We start from the raw sequence: 18,015 nt of genomic DNA, 5'->3' as shown, positions 1-18,015 counted from the left end.
TGGCTCACAAGCTCGAAGTATAGTGACAAGTTTTAATGTTCATTTCTTACAATCTTTGAGGGCCTTGAGAAGGTTGATTGTTCTGCACCTCAGGTTCAGACTGTAAAATGGGAATCAACTTTGATCCCCGTATTTTCATTCTTCTGAATGTTTCTCACAGGCTTTTACTCACGGTAGAGAAATATATAAACACTACTCAAACAGGAACACTCCTTCACTTTAGGATGAAGGTCTCTCTACATTGCACTGATAATGATTTGACTATTCCAAATTGTCAAGGAAAATCACCAAAGTGTGCCAGCACAACTTTAGCTGATTTGTCTGAATATACACAGGTAAGTTTTGAAAGCCAGTGCAGTCACTAAAAAATGAAGGAGGCAACTTAGACTGTGCTCATCTGATGCAGATTATTCAACAAAATATGGCTGATCATGCTACAAAATCTAATTATAAGTAAAAATCTGAGTCAAACATTATTAACTTTTTATTTTAAACAATGACGTTTCTCAAAAATAGTCCAGTAGTCCTTTGTAGCAGCAACCAAAAAGGCACATAAATACACACCAAGCCAGAGTACAGATCAGGCAGAATATAAAAATGTTAAGTGGGAATTCTTAAAGTAAAATACTGAAACAGATTCCTTTAGTTTTAATTTATAAAACATTACAGCTTACTGTCATCCTTCCTTACACATTTCCTCTGCTTGGAGTAATGTGTCTATCTGTGTAATGTCCATCTCTGCTTATTGAAAATCCAGACAGCATACCTTCCAAATATTACCATCCAATTACATGGAGATTTTATGTGCATACACTGAGTTGTATTTCAGTAGTTTCTGTGCCTTATAAATGCTGATTAGCTATTTGTGAGTCTTCCCCTCTAAAGTATAGCTGTTTAGAATTAAAACCTAACATATACCATTTCAGTGCTTCAAAGTAGTTTGGACAAGTTAGTATTTAGTTGCTGTTTCAAAACCTTGGTTCATTCTTCATGTTGCATATGACTCCTCCTCAAGACTGGTGCAAAGCTATCCTGACTAAACATACTCTAATAGAATTACACCAGTTTCACAATCCAGAGATTTCAGTTTAATGTTTGACAGTTAGTAATATGAAAAACCTCACCCATAATATTACGCATGCATATAATTACATAAGAAATTAAGAAAGGCAGTAGTATTTAATAGGAATCTACCATTTAGATAATGGAAGTCTCTGGCCAGGCATTCTTAGAAACTGGCTTACAAAAATGGTTAGAGAAAGATACAAACAAGAAAGAATTTAAATCAAGCTCCTCCTATAACTCAATAATAAATGACATCATATAGAACAACATTATGTTATTTTCTTCTTTTTGGCAGTATTAAGAATAGCCGACCTTTTTGGAAGAGGGATGGGGGAACAATGCCTTGGAACTTATTTGAACTTCCTGCATTCTGAGACTATGCAGAGAAAGCAATACAATTTATATGGTTTTGGGGAAAACAGAATACACGTTTCAAAACATGTAAGGGTTTGGAGAAATAAATTCAAAATTTTTAAAGATGCAACTTATGAAAGAGTCCTGTACGCAACAGTGATATCCCCTTTTACAGAATGCTACTAAGTGGTAGTTTGAATTGCAAGTATACTGTGTCATTCATCAGTTTCAAAATTCACCATTCTTGCTGCATTTGTACCATTCTGGAACAATCTTGTTAGTCAGGTTTCAATGCCATCAGTAGAAGAATCTGAATATCTGAAGTGAAGTCACTATGCAGCATTAAACACTTATCCTGATAATTTGGGAAATGAGGAATCCGAAACAGCAGTCTAATTCAATACAGACTGTGCAGCTTCCTTAAGAAGTGATGCAGCTTTGTCCAGTTCTTGCTCTGTTTGTTCCACTGTTACCACTACTCGTATACTAGAAAAAGAAAACCAGAACATACACAGTAAACTTTACTCCCTGCCTTTAGACTTCTCTAGATCACCGTCTTTACGGAAATTATTATTACTTCAAATGCAAGCAGAAACAAGACATATCATTAAAATGAATGGTCAGACTACATTTTTTCCCCTGTGCACACCACAGAAACATGACTGTTATCCTATTTTTCTGCATATATGCAGCTAAGGGAAATGTGCCTGGTAACAGGCAACATGGTGATTACTGAGATTCAGGTAGCTTTGATACAGTTATTTCAGGGTATTAGCATCCTGTAAACTGAAAACACATCTTAAACACATGAAATCACTGAAAACACATCTTAAAATGGAGCCTTTCTCACTTTTTTTACAGGATCCCCTATTCAATCCAGTCTACTGATCTAAAACCCACTGCTGCATGAGAAGAGAGTCAGATCCAATAAAAATTAATTAAAGTACTGACTTTCTACTAACCTGGGTGGTGGAAGACATTTTTCTTCTTTCTCCAGATAGCAGGCCTGAGTTAATGCAATACCACTATTCATGCACTACAAATAACAAAAATACAGCAGTCATCAATCTGTGAACTTCTGATGGCATATCCTTTTGATCATCAAATACATGTAACTAACTTTTTATACGTTTGGTGTCAGGATAATTTTAACTTCTTTTCCAAATGGAGGTTTTGAAAGTTGTGCAAAATCATCTCTAATTTTAAGACAGCATATACACATAAAGGCTGAAAAGCTGAAAGCAGCCTCACAACTACAGTCCTTGGTCCTCATGGGAGATTTTAACTATCCCGATATCTGCTGGAAGACTTATACAGCCAGCCTTTCACAGTCTAGGAGGTTCCTCCAATGCATTGATGACAACTTCTTAATGCAAATGGTGGATAAGCCGACTAGAAGAGGAGTGCTGCTGGATCTTGTGCTCACCAACAAGGAGGGCCTTATTGAAGCAGTGGTGGTCAATGGCAACCTTGGCTGCAGTGACCATGAGATGGTGGAGTTCAGGATCCTGTATGGGAGGAACAGAATTTCCAGCAGGACCAGAACCCTGGACTTCTACAGAGCAAACTTCGGCCTCCTCAACCAATTGTTAAGGGAAGTCCCATGGGACAGAGTGCTAGAAGGTAAAGGGGCTCAAGATAGCTGGACAATATTCAAGGACCACTTCTTGCAAGCACAGCATCAGTGTGTCCCAATGGGTAGAAAATCTAGTAAGGGAGCTAGGAGACCAGCGTGGTTAAAAAAGGAACTGCTGGGGAAACTCAAGTGGAAGAGGAAAATCTATAGATCATGGAAGGAGGGACTGGTCACTTGGGAGGAATATAGGAATGTTGTCAGGGAATGTAGGGAGGCAACTAGGAAAGCTAAGGCCTCCTTGGAACTTAACCTTGCAAGTCGGGTTAAGGATAGTAGAAAGGGCTTTTTCAAATACATAGCCAACAAAGCTAATACCAGAGGCAATATAGGCCCACTGCTGAATGAGGTGGGTGCCCTGGTGACAGAGGATATGAAGAAGGCAGAGGTGCTGAATGCCTTCTTTGCCTCTGTCTTTACTCCTGCAGGCTTTTCCCATGAGCCCCAGATTCATATAACCCCAGAAGTAGTCAAGATAGGTGAGGACTTAGTAGATGAGGATTGGGTTAGGGATCAGTTGCATAATCTGGATCCATAAATCGATGGGTCCGGATGAAATGCATCCAAGGGTGCTGAGGGAGCTGGCGGAGGTCATTGCTAGTCCACTCTCCATCATCTTCGGTAAGTCATGGGTAACTGGAGAGGTGCCTGAGGACTGGAGGATAGCAAATGTCACTCCAGTCTACAAGAAGGGCAAGAAGGAGGACCCGGGTAACTATAGACCGGTCAGCCTCACCTCCATCCCTGGAAAGGTGATGGAACAACTTGTCCTTGGCACTATCTCTAGACATATCAAGGAGATGGGGGTCATCAAGAGCAGTCAACATGGTTTTACCAAGGGTAAGTCATGTTTGACTAACCTCATAGCCTTCTATGAGGAAATTACTAGGTGGATAGATGATGGTAGAGCGGTAGATGTGGTCTATCTTGATTTCAGTAAAGCATTTGACACCGTCTCCCACAGCATCCTTGTAGATAAGTTGATCAAGTATGGGTTTGATGATCAGGCAGTGAGGTGGATCAAGAACTGGTTGAAAGGAAGAAGTCAGAGAGTTGTAGTCAATGGGCAAGAATCAAGGGCAGTCAAGGGCAGAATCTAGTTGGAGGCCTGTGACTAGTGGAGTTCCTCAGGGGTCGGTACTGGGACCGGTGTTGTTCAATATCTTCATCAACGACCTGGATGAGGGCACAGAATGTACCCTCAGCAAGTTTGCTGATGACACCAAGCTGGGAGGAGTGGCTGACACACCAGAAGGCTGTGCTGCCATTCAGAGAGACTTAGACAGGCTGGAGACTTGGGCGGGGAAAAACCTGATGAAGTTTAACAAGAGCAAGTGTAGAGTTTTGCATTTGGGGAAGAAAAACGCCATGCACCAGTACAGGTTGGGGGCTGACCTGCTGGAGAGCAGTGTAGGTGAAAGGGACCTGGGGGTCATGGTAGACAGGAGGATGGCCATGAGTCAGCAGTGTGCCCTTGTGGCTAAGAAGGCCAATGGCATCCTGGGGTGTATTAGAAAGGGTGTGGTTAGTAGGTCAAGAGAGGTTCTCCTCCCCCTCTATTCTGCATTGGTGAGGCCACATCTGGAATATTGTGTCACGTTCTGGGCCCCTCAGTTCAAGAAGGACAGGGAAGTGCTTGAAAGAGTCCAGTGCAGAGCCACAAGGATGATTAAGGGAGTGGAACATCTCCCTTATGAGGAAAGGCTGAGGGAGCTGGGTCTCTTTAGTTTGGAGAAAAGGAGACTGAGGGGGGACCTCATCAATGTTTACAAATACGTAAAGGGTGAGTGTCAAGAAGATGGAGTTAAGCTTTTTTCGGTGATGACCAGTGATAGGACAAGGAGTAATGGATACAAGTTGGAGCATAGGAGGTTTAAGAGGAATATCAGGAAAAATTTTTTTACTGTAAGAGTGACAGAGCACTGGAACAGGCTGCCCAGAGAGGTTGTGGAGTCTCCTTCGCTGGAGACATTCAAAACCCGCCTGGACGCCTTCCTGTGTGATGTACTCTAGGTGACCCTGCTCTGGCAGGGGGGTTGGACTAGATGATCTTTCGAGGTCCCTTCCAATCCCTAGGATTCTATGATTCTATGATTCTATGAAAATAGGTTAGGATGTAGCTTCTTTAGCTTTCAACTCCAAGTAATCAGACAAAATGGTGTATTAAGTAGGCTATTACATCATATCTAAGTTGATTTTCAAGGAAATCAACTCTAGAGTTTCTGTTATGTAGTGTTGTTCACCTGCAACCTGAAATATAAAACCTCCTTGTCAACTGTCATATCCTTCACGTGGGAGGAAAAAGAACCAATGTGTGTTGAAGATGGAAAAAATTCTACATACAAATCATGAGATTCTTTACACAAAAAACAAGTTCATAGACTGAAGCAAGCAAAATTATAGAAAGCTAGAAATGAAATGGTTATAACACACTATCAGGAATCAGTTCAAATGACAGCCTTTATTCTTAGAAACATCAGAAAAGTTTTTGAAGCAGTAACTTTAATATGCAAATTTACCTTGAGTTTTTAACTACATAACAGGTAACAATGGTTTTCTGAAGCAAAAGGTCTAATGCATTTTTAACCAGTACTACAGACCTCAGCATCTGCAGCAATAAATAGTTCAAAGATGGACATTAATCTAGCCCTATAGTCAGCAAAGAAACTGAGTTTCTTGCAGCATTCCTTCAAGACATTCCAGTAAGCTACCCAACAAGCCTCCCTGCATATACACACTCCATTATTCACATTCAAAAGCAATTATGTATTTTAATCTCTATGGGGACACTTACATAATCCACAACTCTTTTGAGTAACTTCACATCGTTTGCTCGAGATCCACAGCTCTCTTCCAACTGCAGGTGTAATGTTGGAGAAAAAGATTCTCCCACCACTTTTAAGCCAGAAATCCTAAACCAAATAAAAAGTCTTTTAACACACATCTTACTTCAACAAATGTGCTAAAGTTCTAGATAACGTTACCCCTTTCTAGGTGGATGCTGACAAAACATAGTGGCATTTCAGCTTGTAAAAGGTAAAGTGAGCAAAACTTATCAAGTCAATTGTTTGCCTAAGAAGTTTACTAAACTTTACTAAACTACTAACTTTACTACGTTTACTAAACGTAGCTTCAGCAAGTTTGTGTAACAATAGTGACTCCTCTTGAAAAAATGATTAACAATTCAGAAATTTTGAAAGCATCCTTAAGAAGATGTACAAGAAATGTTACTACTAGGCCTGTATGTTGCTGATAAAAACATGGATAGCTATTTATTTAAAATAAATTAAAACATTTTAACCTAGTTTTGTGATAAGAAGGAACAAGCAAGACTTCTGATTTAAAATTATTTCTTGTAGAACATCTTTGCAACATCATCTGCCAGTCAGAAGTGCCTCTAAAACTAGTTATATTACCAGAATTGTTCCCACATTCGTACATAGGGACAGCTGTTAATTGAGTTCCTAGAATTTGACTGATTGATTGACATTTGACTGTCGAAAAATTATTGACATTTGATTGACACTGTCCCGATGCATCATATCATATTTAGAACTGAGTTATTCTCTTTCAAAAAAACTGTATCCAATACCCAAGCTACACCTCTGGCTTCCAAAATTAACATGTTCCATAAATGCATGTCTACCATCAGCAGTGATTTTGATTTCCTGACTTTGATGAGCTTGCCTCATACACATTGTAAGTTTATACTGTCATTTTCAACTGTTTTCTATATTTACAAAGTCCAAGACCCAGTCAGAGCAGAAGACATGTTAAATCCATAAACACCAGAACTAGAGCCTATACGAGAGAATTTGCACTATGAACACACTGAATCAATTATAACCTTGAAAAAATAAAATTGTACTCTACCATGGAAAGCATCTCGTGTTATTTCTACAATGCTGTTTCAATTCACAGTCTGTTCCAGAAAGACCAATCAAATTGATACTCTTTTTCAGCCACAAAAATGCAAACATTCTGGAGTCACTGACCTGCACTTAAAAACTAATCAAACACAGGCTGCTTCTTTAACACTCAAATACACGCACTGTATTTGTCTCACTACTGCACACGTATCTAAGGATCTGGGATAGAACATTTGGTAACAAAAAGGACAACTAAAAGTAGTCCATGATCCAGCTACAAGGTAGGAAGACAGTAGGCAGTATAGCTGTATAACACATCTGTTCTTAGTTACATTCCCTAGGATGACTTCTAAGAAGTAATGTTCTAAATGTAGAGAGATGACAGTAAAAAATAGATCAAGTTTCACTGTAATTTAAAACTACTTGCTGGGGAACAGAGATGAAGACAAGCTACTAAATCAATTAGGTTTTTTTTAGAGAGACATTGTATTAGCTTCCAGTTATAAAATAGACATAATTATTTGATTGAAACAGATAATAATAAACTACCCCCCACCAAAAAGTAAATTATAAAAGATCAGCAGGAAGCAAGCTTTGTATCACTTCCATTTAAATTTAGTTTTTGCCTGAACAACACACTTTGTATTTGCTATACACTTACTCTCACAGGCTGCTTACAAGTTTCAAACTCATTTTAAAGTGTTTTCTGTCAGTCATAGCTGTAGCAAACTGAACTATGTAATTCATATTTGAAGGAACCCATGAGTTTAAAATTAGGTATTCCAACAGCAATACTTTAGCTTTCATGTGAAGTATCAACTGTTTTTCTGAGCTTCTGGCAAATTAAGATTCAACAACTATTTTGATAATCCAATGCCTGCACATTAACTCCCCTGAAATCAGCATTCATTTCCTAAGAAATAATGGGAAAGTCACATTTTCAAACAAAAACGTGCAACTTCCACACAAAAAAAGAGAGACATCTGAAAGATCTGATTTTGAAGTAAAAAAGGAGCAAAGACAGTCACCTGAACATGTTCTTTTTAAGGCTAGTTCTGTATTACTAAATTAAATACGCTTTGGACTGTTTTCTGATCTTATGGTGAACAAGTATGGAATGACTCACATTCATACTTTTAAAATCCGAGTCTCCACATTAGGGTAGCCACATCCAAACTGACTACTGGTAATAGCTCCCAGCTCACACCAACTCTTTAACTGTATTCAGGAGTCTTTTCAAAGAGTGCTGGTTGGCGTCAGCCAAATCCATGCCAAATACCTCTCCAGCAATTCGATGGGGTAGAAAGATCAAGATCCAGTGCCCAGGAATGCTTCCTGACATTAATGTACCAGTATGGATGTAGGCCATGGGGAGCTCCCTCCTCATAGCCTTTCAAACACTAGCTACAAGGTTAGGCTGCAGAAATGAGTGGCAGGACCAGGCTCTTTGCAGTAGGGCAGACTGTGCAGTTGGGCTGCCCTGAACATCATAAACACTGCCAAAAGTTTTGCTAACAGAAAATTAGAATGAGGCCTTATTGAAAATAAGTCAAGTTTCTCTGTAAGGAAAAATCTTTAAAAAGAAATTTGCTTTACTCCAATGAAAACCTGCTTTATTGGAAAATTCTCAACCAGGTGTAGGATATGCAGTAATGAACTAGCGAAAGCATACTACATACTACTACAGTGCTTTTTAAAAACCCACAAAATTCACAAAGAGCTTCTTAATTTCTATTTACTAAAACCCAAGATATTTTTAAAAACAATACATAAATTTCCCCATTTGTGTTAATCATATAATCTCTTACTGCATTTTCTTATGCTTTATAAACTGCCATAAGTAGTAAGAAAATATGCATGATTCAGAAGAATTCTTCCATTTCTTCTACAAACAGGCACTTGGTTTGTAGACAGAATAGGAATGAACACCAGTCATTCCTCTAGTTTACAACACCATGGTTTCTTTCCCCACCATAATCCATATAAAGCCCAGATGCTTTTTTTTTTTAATGTTAATCATGCACTGTCCTTTATATCATGCCTAAATTTCATGGGTTAGTTACATCTTGGCTAAAATAAAGATTTCCTCTCAGTGTGTTTGTTCTATTAGGAAAAGGGAGAAAAGCTGTGTGTATTCTTTCCCACTATCTTTGTGTACAGTTCTAACACCATTCTGTGCTCTCTTCTGAACTGTCAATCAGTTCCACCCTATCATAGTTGGAGCATCATAAAGAACTGGAGTCAAGCAACAGCCATGGTTAGGCAGGAAAGATGATGGCTTTTAACATTTTTAACAATTTTTGCCACAATTCTTATTTTTCAGATAAGTTCTAACAGTTCTCTATATGCTTTCAGAACAATGAATACTTCTATTACTATATCACATTAAAGTCTCACATGCAAGAACAATATTGTATCAAAGGTGAGATTGCAAGGTGCATTGAGTTTCCTGGAAGTGTATCTGCTAAGCTACAACCCAAAGGTTTTTACCTAGGTATTTTTTTCAAAATGTTTACCAACACTTCATACCACTGAAAGCTATTACACTCTCCTAAAGTCTGTATAAGGGCTTGCAAACATCCTCACTAGCATAAAGGTATATTCTCATTTGAATACCTGTAAAAGGATTTTAAAAACTTGGACTCTTTTTTTTGTAGCATAACAGAGACAGTTGGGAAAATATTACTTTCTTCCTTTGATATATACATAATTGAATATAGACATCCCAGTCTAAGCATCTGTAAAACCAGAAATAGACTTGGGCAAGGAGAGCTCTTTAAAGTTGGCATTATAAAAGCATGGTCAAATAAACAATGGCCAAACCCCCCCCACCCAAAGAAAAAAAAACTTACCCCTGTAAAGCTTTGTGAATTCGTTCACATTTATGCCGGAGAATCTGAAAAATGTCTATACATACAGGAAGAAAAAAGCAAAAAAAAACCAACTTAGATTTAAAAGATTTAAACAAGCACTTGGAAAGAAAACTATAATACACGTATCTATTGAAATACTAAGTCTCTGCACTACTCTTCACCGTGTTTCTGATTCCCATTTCTATCAGGAAGTGACAAGCTTTTAAGATCTGACAAATGCACTGCTTCCTTTTATCTCCTTATTCCAGTTGCCTTGGTTGATGATCATATGGAAAAGCGGACACAAACACTTGGTAAGGGAACTGAAATGCCAAGTCCAACTTATCTATAAAATATCCAGCCATGCAGATTCTGCTCCTTGATCCTTTCAGTAAATCAGTGGAGGTTCTTTAGCGGGGACTTTGGCTCCTGGATCTGCAAACCTTGGTTATTTTCATCAGTAAAGGTTGACCCTTCACTAGTATTAACAGTTCCATAACTTACTCCTCACTTTTTCTTGCTTTTGTTTAACTGCTGAGGAATAGGTGTGGCCTATCCAGTAGTTTGCATTTACTTATGAAAAATTAAATTCTTCATCCTTCCGCAGATGTTCTCCAATCTGTTGATTCTAAGTTTAAAATCTAAGTTTAAAAACAAATACAGAGAGATCTGGCTGATTTTGTCCTTATATGTCTCTCACCTCCTCCAACCCCTACAGAAAAACAACAACAAAATCAATCTTTCTTAGCTTCTAGCAAAAAGGGCAATTCTCTGACTCCTAGAGCAGAAGCTCCTGCCTGCCAACTTTATACAAATGCCCTAAACTTGGTCCTGCCAAAACTGCAGGTGGTTACACCATCATAATTCCTGAGAGTCTTGCATGGATGTTTACTTGCAGAAGATAGAAAAAAAGTGTAATGCAAGTGGGAAGGAAAGGGCTGTTCAGTCTTGAAGAAATATAATCCTTTTTGTTTCTCTGCAACCTTCCTTTCCTCCATTTGCCTTGAAAGAATTAATTTTCAAGGAAGAAGCTATCACTAGTCTATAAAGCAGAATAATAATTTATTTGCTTAGTGATAATCATCTCTGTCCCTCTTAGCCTCAACTAACTGGCTCATTTTCAGTTGGGAGGCAGAAAGACAAGGAAACATTGAAGAAAAGCAAGATGGGAAAATCAAATGAAGAAAAAATAATGCTTATAAAATTAATTAGCTTTAAAAAAGAGTGAGGAATCAAAGTGGGTAGAAGTATGAGTTAATAGTTTCGGGTGAAGAAATGCTGAAGAATTCAGATTTTCCCGAATTAAGCACCTGGATTATCTTCCATAATATTCAGAGCCTCAATAGCAGCAGCAGCTAACAAAGGAGGTAGGGATGCAGAAAAACAGTAGCCTTGACCAGACAATCGCTGTGGGTGAAATGGAAAAAAAAAAACAAGAGGGGAAAAAAAATCAACTCACATACATTTAAACAACGAATTTATGCACAATATTTCATACAACTAGACAGTTTTTGTATGGAATTAAGTGTTGCATAATAATTGACATCTCAACTCTCCTTGCAAATTGATATTAGTAATGAAGTCTCACTATTAAGTAAACTAATCCTACCACATCATATAGAAATAAGACCTGGCTTACCTGATGGTCAATAATAAAAGATCTTCCACAGCAAAATCCTCCAATAGAAGCCAGTGAATTTTCCATGTTTGCACTAATAAGATCTATATCATCAATCTGCCAGATAAATTAAGAAATTATGATGAGATGCTTTTGATTACATCAAGACTACTTAAAAGAAAAATCTATCAAAGATGTATCTTGTTTTACAAAATCATGAATACTAGTGAAGATCCATAAAATTATCACATATTAAAATGAAGTTACAATTGATATAACAATTTGAAACTAAACAAAAGACTTTAGAATTTTATATTTATGAACCTGTAGATAATATACATAGGATCACTCTTTTTCAGGCACTGCAGTGTGAAGAGCACAAACAGAAAAAAACAAATTATATAGGCATGGATGACAATTCCTCAAAGCACTCAGTGTGACAGAGTCCTTTAAGAATGTAAGTAGTCCCACTACAGTCAGCAGGAGTTAGAATGTGATTAAAATTGGATGTAAGCCTAGTTAAATCAGAGATTGAACCTTAGAGACACAATTGTCCTATTTCACTTGTTAGTTGCACACTAATTTTTGCCAGGCTCTGTAACGCACACTGACAACCACTGCTACAAATACCATTTTGAGCAGACAAAATTGAAAGATTCTGTTTGTAAATGAATTTAACACAGAAGCCAATTAATCAAATAGTACTTGGCAGGTACCAGAGTAGCACTGTCTGTTTCCTTTTCTAAAGCTGTTTAACATTCATTTGATCTTTTTCATTTTTGGTATTAAGACACTCAAAGTGAAAACACTAGGAGACAGGGGAAGACAGAATGAATTCTCAGAATTTGATATTTCTCTTCCAAGCTGAACTCAGACACTGTCATAATGTAGTAAGAGATGCTTCACACTAGGAAGCAAAAGAGCACTGCACTTCCTCCTTTTCCAACTCAGCTGGCTGTGGTACCAAACAAGCACAAGAATATGGTTTGTATTTCTGAAGTACTCCTCAGCTGATTAGACACCACTAAAAGTAGACTCTTGGAAAAACAGTTTGGCTTAGTCTGCCAGTAAAGTAGCAAGACAACACCTTGGAAAAGACCATCAAAAGATTTATCCTATTGTTCCGAAATGGAGTAGAAATCAACGGAGCGAAGCAGGCTGACTATACACTGAAGATTTTTCTAACTTACCTCTAGCCCCTTAATACTTCTTTGCAAACATGTCATTTTTAAGTATATGCAGCTGAAAAATACCACAATCACTATCTGAGTAATGATAAAATTATGCATTGTAATTCTTTTGTTATCTTCCTCACTAAGGATAGGTAAAATTATTTCCAGTAAACACATGGAAAAAAAGCCCCAAGTCACAAACACTTCAAGACTGATAAAAGTATGTTTAAATTTCTGTTGTACACTACTAAACATTGTTAGCACCACAGGTATAAGAAATCAATTGAGCAGATTGCTTCTGCACAAGTCTCTTCTTAAAAACTCACAAAAAAGGCACTTACATTTATTCCAAAGTGTTCAGTAATCCCTCTTCCATGTTCCCCAAGGACTCCAAAGGAAAGGCTCTCCTCCAAAAATATTCTGACTTTGTATTTATACTTCAATTTTATCTAAAACAGAGCAAATTATATAAAACACAAGCCAAGCCCATTAGAATTTGGTAACAAAAGTGGTTGGGGGAGATATGATAAACACAGACAACTACAGTCACTTGAATTCTGAAAAAATACCAGCTCTGGGGTTGTGTTCTGTCATTAAGACATTTTAAAATCCCTCAAAATTCTTCCACCATGTAAGATCAAACTTCATAAATATTCATGTACCAAAAAAAATAATATTTTTTTAAGATAGGCTATCAGGTACTTTCAAGATGATGCATTTTCACAGCATTTCTTCCATTATCTACTAGAATATAGCCTGCACAAAAAGCCAATTTATGCTGAATAGCAAATGTTTTCCTTGGAGTCACTGTTCATGTCAGCACTCTGTAAGGGCTGCTTTGAAACCTTGCATCTATTTTTTTTTTTTAGATTTAACTTAGTTCAACAGTTTAGTATCATACACATGGCTGAAAACATACATTTATTTTAAAGGTTAAAAATGAGTATCATAGCTAGATACTAATTTGCAAGTCTCAGGCCACATGGCTTCATAATCCTGATCAGAAGTTTCAAAACAATGTAAGATTTTGAACTGACATTTCGTGAATGTTTAAGAAAGCAAGAACGTAAACAAAAAACCGGCATGCAGAGCTTTTCTATGTAGTCTTAATGATATGATCCTACTATTTCATTAGCTACACGTTTTCATATGCGGAATTTGAAAGGCAAACTGAAACCACGTACCAATTCTGGAAGAGGGCAAACATCTCCTGTGTTCATATACAATCCTTCCACTACAATAAATCTCCGAGTTACACAGGCCTTGCGAGGGTTCTTCAGAGAAAGATACAGTTTCAGTTCGTATCAATTGTTACTAACAAGAGAAGCTTTAAATATTTTTTTAAAGGGAAGGACAGTAATGGAAAGGGAAGGAACTGAATGTCTCTTTTTCAAGTAAGCTTTTACTTCAGCTTAAACTATCACATAACAAAAGTTGATATGCCTCATTAGAGTAGTTGATATTTATTTTGTAATAATTTTAAAGCTTTTCAGTCTTCATCAATAAAATACAAAAAAAAACCAACTACCAAACAAATACTACAAATCTTCATGTCTATTATAGCCATTATTAACTTGAGCAATCTAAAAGTATTCATAACATACTTTACATAAATAACTTCGTGTGATCTCTGGACAATATAGGCCATAAGAATACCCTGCAATGGCTTCTGCTTAAATTTCAATGGCATGGTTTTTGTTCTTTAAAAATGCCATTCCCTTAACATTTACTTTAAACTTTATTGATAACTTCTGATCAAGGATATTAAGTCACAGTTTATCTTTTTCTTTTCTTGAAAAAAAAAAAAAGATTCAGAGACCATCTATTTTACTTTTCTGAGTGGTAGGCACCAAAACTAGACAGAGTCCACTCCACAAGCTGGACCAATTCCAGTCATGAGATCCACCCCTTCCTAATCAGTATTTCTTAGTTAAACACACATGGTCTACATTAAGCTCTTGGCAACCAACTTTGTCTGAATTAAACTAATTAGATTAAGACATTTCAACCATGTAGCTAAATAAAAGCACTCTGCTCTAACAAACCAAATGTATTACACAAATTGCATCACTAGTCTGTCAACCACATCTGAAACCTCATGTAACAATTATCTAACAAAATGTATTTTCCATGAAGGTGTGTAAACTAGCATGTTGTTTATAAATTTGCTATTAATCAGCTCCATTACTGATTTAGACTGATGTTAAGCTGATTGGCTTAAAATCATGCAGTTTGCCTTCCTTACTTATTTATGTCCTAGCACAAAACCAAGTTTCTTCCAATTGTCTGTAATTTTCCAGGATTCTGTGAATGAGGCACATAATGGTGATGGGTTCAGCTAGTTCTTTTAAAATTCATTTAAGCAAGTTATCTGTACTTGCTGACGCTGATTTTAGTAACTGCTTTGGACAACCTTTTTTATTATTGTCAGAATGAGAATCAAGCCAGTAAAGTGAATGAAACTTGGAGAAGGCTCTTGGGAGACCTTATAGCAGCCTTCCAGTATCTGAATGGGGCCTACAGAAAAGCTGGGGAGGGATTTTTTAACAAGGCCTATAGTGATAGGACAAGGGGGAATGGCTTTAAAGAGGGTAGATTTAGGTTAGACATTAGGAAGAAATTCTTTAGTGTGAGGGTGGTGAGACACTGGCACAGGTTGCCCAGGGAAGTTGTGGAAGCCCCATCCCTGGAAGTGTTCAAGGCCAGGTTGGATAGGGCTCTGAGCAGCCTGATCTAGTGGAAGATGTCTTTGCCCATGCAGGGAATTTGGAACTAGATGATCTTTAAGGTCCCTTCCAACTCAAGTCATTCTATGATTCTATGAAACTGAACATAATTTTTAAGACAGTATCTTAAGAGCTGAGTGCAAGATAGAGGAAGTCTGACCAAAAAAAACAAAAAAACGCTGATTTTATAAATTGAAGGGTTAAGACTAGCCACTTAAATGTTGAATTTACAGTGTGGTATTCAAAATGATAATTAACTTGCATGATTTATTACATAAATGCAGCTGTACAAATTTCTAAAAGACAAAAAAAAACCCCAAAGTAGCTCTGTAATAGTATTTTAAAAAAATAAAATAATCTCCCACTTCAGTCATTTGTCCATAAAGATGTTTCTCCATTACCAATGCCTGTGAGCTCACTTCCCAGTGATTATGCAGGCAAATGTAAATAAAGAAATATTTTTACAGAAAAATCTATCTTAATTGTGCAAGCAACATAAACTGCTCAATACAGATTTATGAAAACCAAATAACTGCCTGTAAGCATTGCACCCATCCAATTACAAAACAGTAACAAAATGTGGAGGAGGTAGCACAAAAGAGTACAAATATTTTTTCCAAGGAGTGGTACCTTTTGATCTTCAGTTTCTTGTTCTTTCAACAGTCGTTCAAGGTCAGCCATATCATTATGCTTAAATAACTTGATGTTACTGCGAGATGCTTGTAATCCCTTCTGAATAGCAAAGCAAGAAGCTTCATCTCTGTAAATACAGAAAGCCCTTCTGAGTTTGCACTTGGTTTAACAATTATTCCAAGCAAGCTGGCTATTTGGACTGTTGCACTTTTCAGCCGATTTCTGTACTTAAAACCAGATTTATTGAAGCATCATGTACTTTACTTACATTCTGAAAACTTACTTCCAAATCTTCTCAACTTTACTATGCACTACAGCCACAACCAAGCCAACTTTTTTTTCTTGATCTGTACACCGGCCTTTTTGTATGAGACAGCAGGTTATTGGAGCCCAACCTTCCATGGACTGGGCACAATACCATGCTAATCATTCCAGAAACCTCTCACTCCAGTTGCTCTGGGTCCTAGAAAAAGGCACAAAGATGTGCCATCTAAAGTGGTCCTCCAAGTATTTACAACCTGCTTTTTAATATCCCTTGAACACTATCCATCCTTCTAAAGTGCTGGAAAAGCAAATCTCTGAGCTTGATGGGGTATGCAGTTTCACAGCTGCTTAAGTCAACTAATATTTTAAAAGTGGCAACTAAATCAAACCTTCTGTGCATGCGGAATACAGTAATTTCAGCCAAGTTACTTTTAAATATGGTGAGATCTTGTCAGTAACAAGCTGAAAGAGCACAAGACAGCTAAATGCAGAACACACTGTCATCTTCAATAGTGTGCACAATCCTGGCCATTCTTCTCGGAAAAACTGACTTGGAAAATGTTCAAAGATGACCAAAAAAAACATGATCAAAGTTCTGAAAGAGCTTCTGTAAAAGAAGTCAAATAGGCTACAAGCCTTACAAGTAGAAAAAAGCACTGAAGATAGATTTTGGCTGACAAATACTACAGTATCAGTGTGTTGTGCTTAACCCCAGCAGGCAGGTAAGCCTCCATTAGCCACTCATTCTGCCCATGGAGAAGAGAACAGTTCACTGTCTAAAAATCAAACACACCAATTTAAATTAGTGGGTGTCACATTCAGAAGGGGTATTTCTTTGTATTTTTTCATAAATGTTCAAGTTAAACTGTGAAATTACGTGTCATAGAAGCACTGTAAATAACAAACATTTACAGAGGTCCTAAAGGAACAGGAAGGCTTACGAAAAATCCTGGAAACTATCCTAAACTACTATTTAAGTGCTGTTACATTGTTTCTCCTGTTTTTTTACACTTCGAGACAAATTATGACTGGCTACTTTCAGGGAACAGATGCTAGGCTTCCTGAATCCTTAGTTTAACCCTGCACAGTTGTTCTTGTGTTATTTTAATATGTACCAATATTTATCCAACTAATCCATTGCAGATATGCATGAGGGGATCAACTGTCCTGCAAGAAAGGTGAAAAGTCAGCAATAAACAGGAGAAAAGCAAATGCAATAGCAGTTTCTTAAGAAGTAGGTATTAGACTTCTACAAAGTATTAGTCCTTGAATTCACAAGTTTGCGTTCCTGTTTTTTTTTCAGCTGAGTGTCCAAGTTGGCTCTTCCATGATAAAAGTAACTGGTTTGATTTGGAGTATTTGGCAAAGGAAAGATATTTGAGCTTTGTACATCAAAATACTTCATTACAACCAGCATGATTTTCAAAATAATTTACTTAATGTGATTAACAATAGTGAGAAAAAAAACTGAAAGGAAAAGTCTTTAATCTGGAATTTCCCAAACAGAAAGCCATACTTACACAAACACAATGTCCCCTCTTTTTGAATATGCTGGAATAGCACTGGCAATTGTTGCAAATCCATACGAGTATATAATAGCTTCCTCTGTCCTCATGAATTTAGCTAGTCGTTCTTCTAATTCTAAGTGCACATCTATTTGAGAGAAAATGTAAAAGATTCTAGTTTACTTATTTTCGTATCAGAAAGTCTATAATTGCTTTTAGAGAGAACCTAACTGAAGCAACCAGAGTGTTTCAAATGCAACAAATGTAGGAAGAGTATTCCAACAAATAACTTTCGAAAAAACAGCTGCAACCAATTCTGCCTTA

The 18,015-nt window shown here is 37.2% G+C and overlaps 1 protein-coding gene across 3 annotated transcripts in view; it reads right to left on the bottom strand.

Moving 5' to 3' along the window:
- Positions 1-460: 460 nt before the first annotated feature.
- Positions 461-18,015, bottom strand: part of SPTLC1 (serine palmitoyltransferase long chain base subunit 1) — a 34,235-nt gene continuing 16,680 nt past the window's right edge. The window contains exons 6-15 of one of the 3 annotated variants that reach the window (XM_051643157.1): positions 17,707-17,839; positions 15,920-16,049; positions 13,748-13,837; positions 12,905-13,012; positions 11,413-11,508; positions 11,084-11,180; positions 9,774-9,828; positions 5,847-5,964; positions 2,382-2,455; positions 461-1,905 (exon numbers count right to left, since the gene is read on the bottom strand). In XM_051643157.1, coding sequence (XP_051499117.1) covers positions 1,812-1,905; positions 2,382-2,455; positions 5,847-5,964; positions 9,774-9,828; positions 11,084-11,180; positions 11,413-11,508; positions 12,905-13,012; positions 13,748-13,837; positions 15,920-16,049; positions 17,707-17,839 — 995 coding nt within the window. In that variant the 3' untranslated portion in view covers positions 461-1,811. Of the gene's footprint in view, positions 1,906-2,381; positions 2,456-5,846; positions 5,965-9,773; positions 9,829-11,083; positions 11,181-11,412; positions 11,509-12,904; positions 13,013-13,747; positions 13,838-15,919; positions 16,050-17,706; positions 17,840-18,015 lie in introns of those variants that run through there. The other 2 variants (XM_051643158.1, XM_051643159.1) reach the window with 2 other exon arrangements.

The sequence above is a fragment of the Apus apus genome, chromosome Z (assembly GCF_020740795.1).
Source record: "Apus apus isolate bApuApu2 chromosome Z, bApuApu2.pri.cur, whole genome shotgun sequence".
Lineage (NCBI taxonomy): Eukaryota > Metazoa > Chordata > Aves > Apodiformes > Apodidae > Apus > Apus apus.
This window is presented reverse-complemented; position numbering and strand designations above follow the sequence as displayed.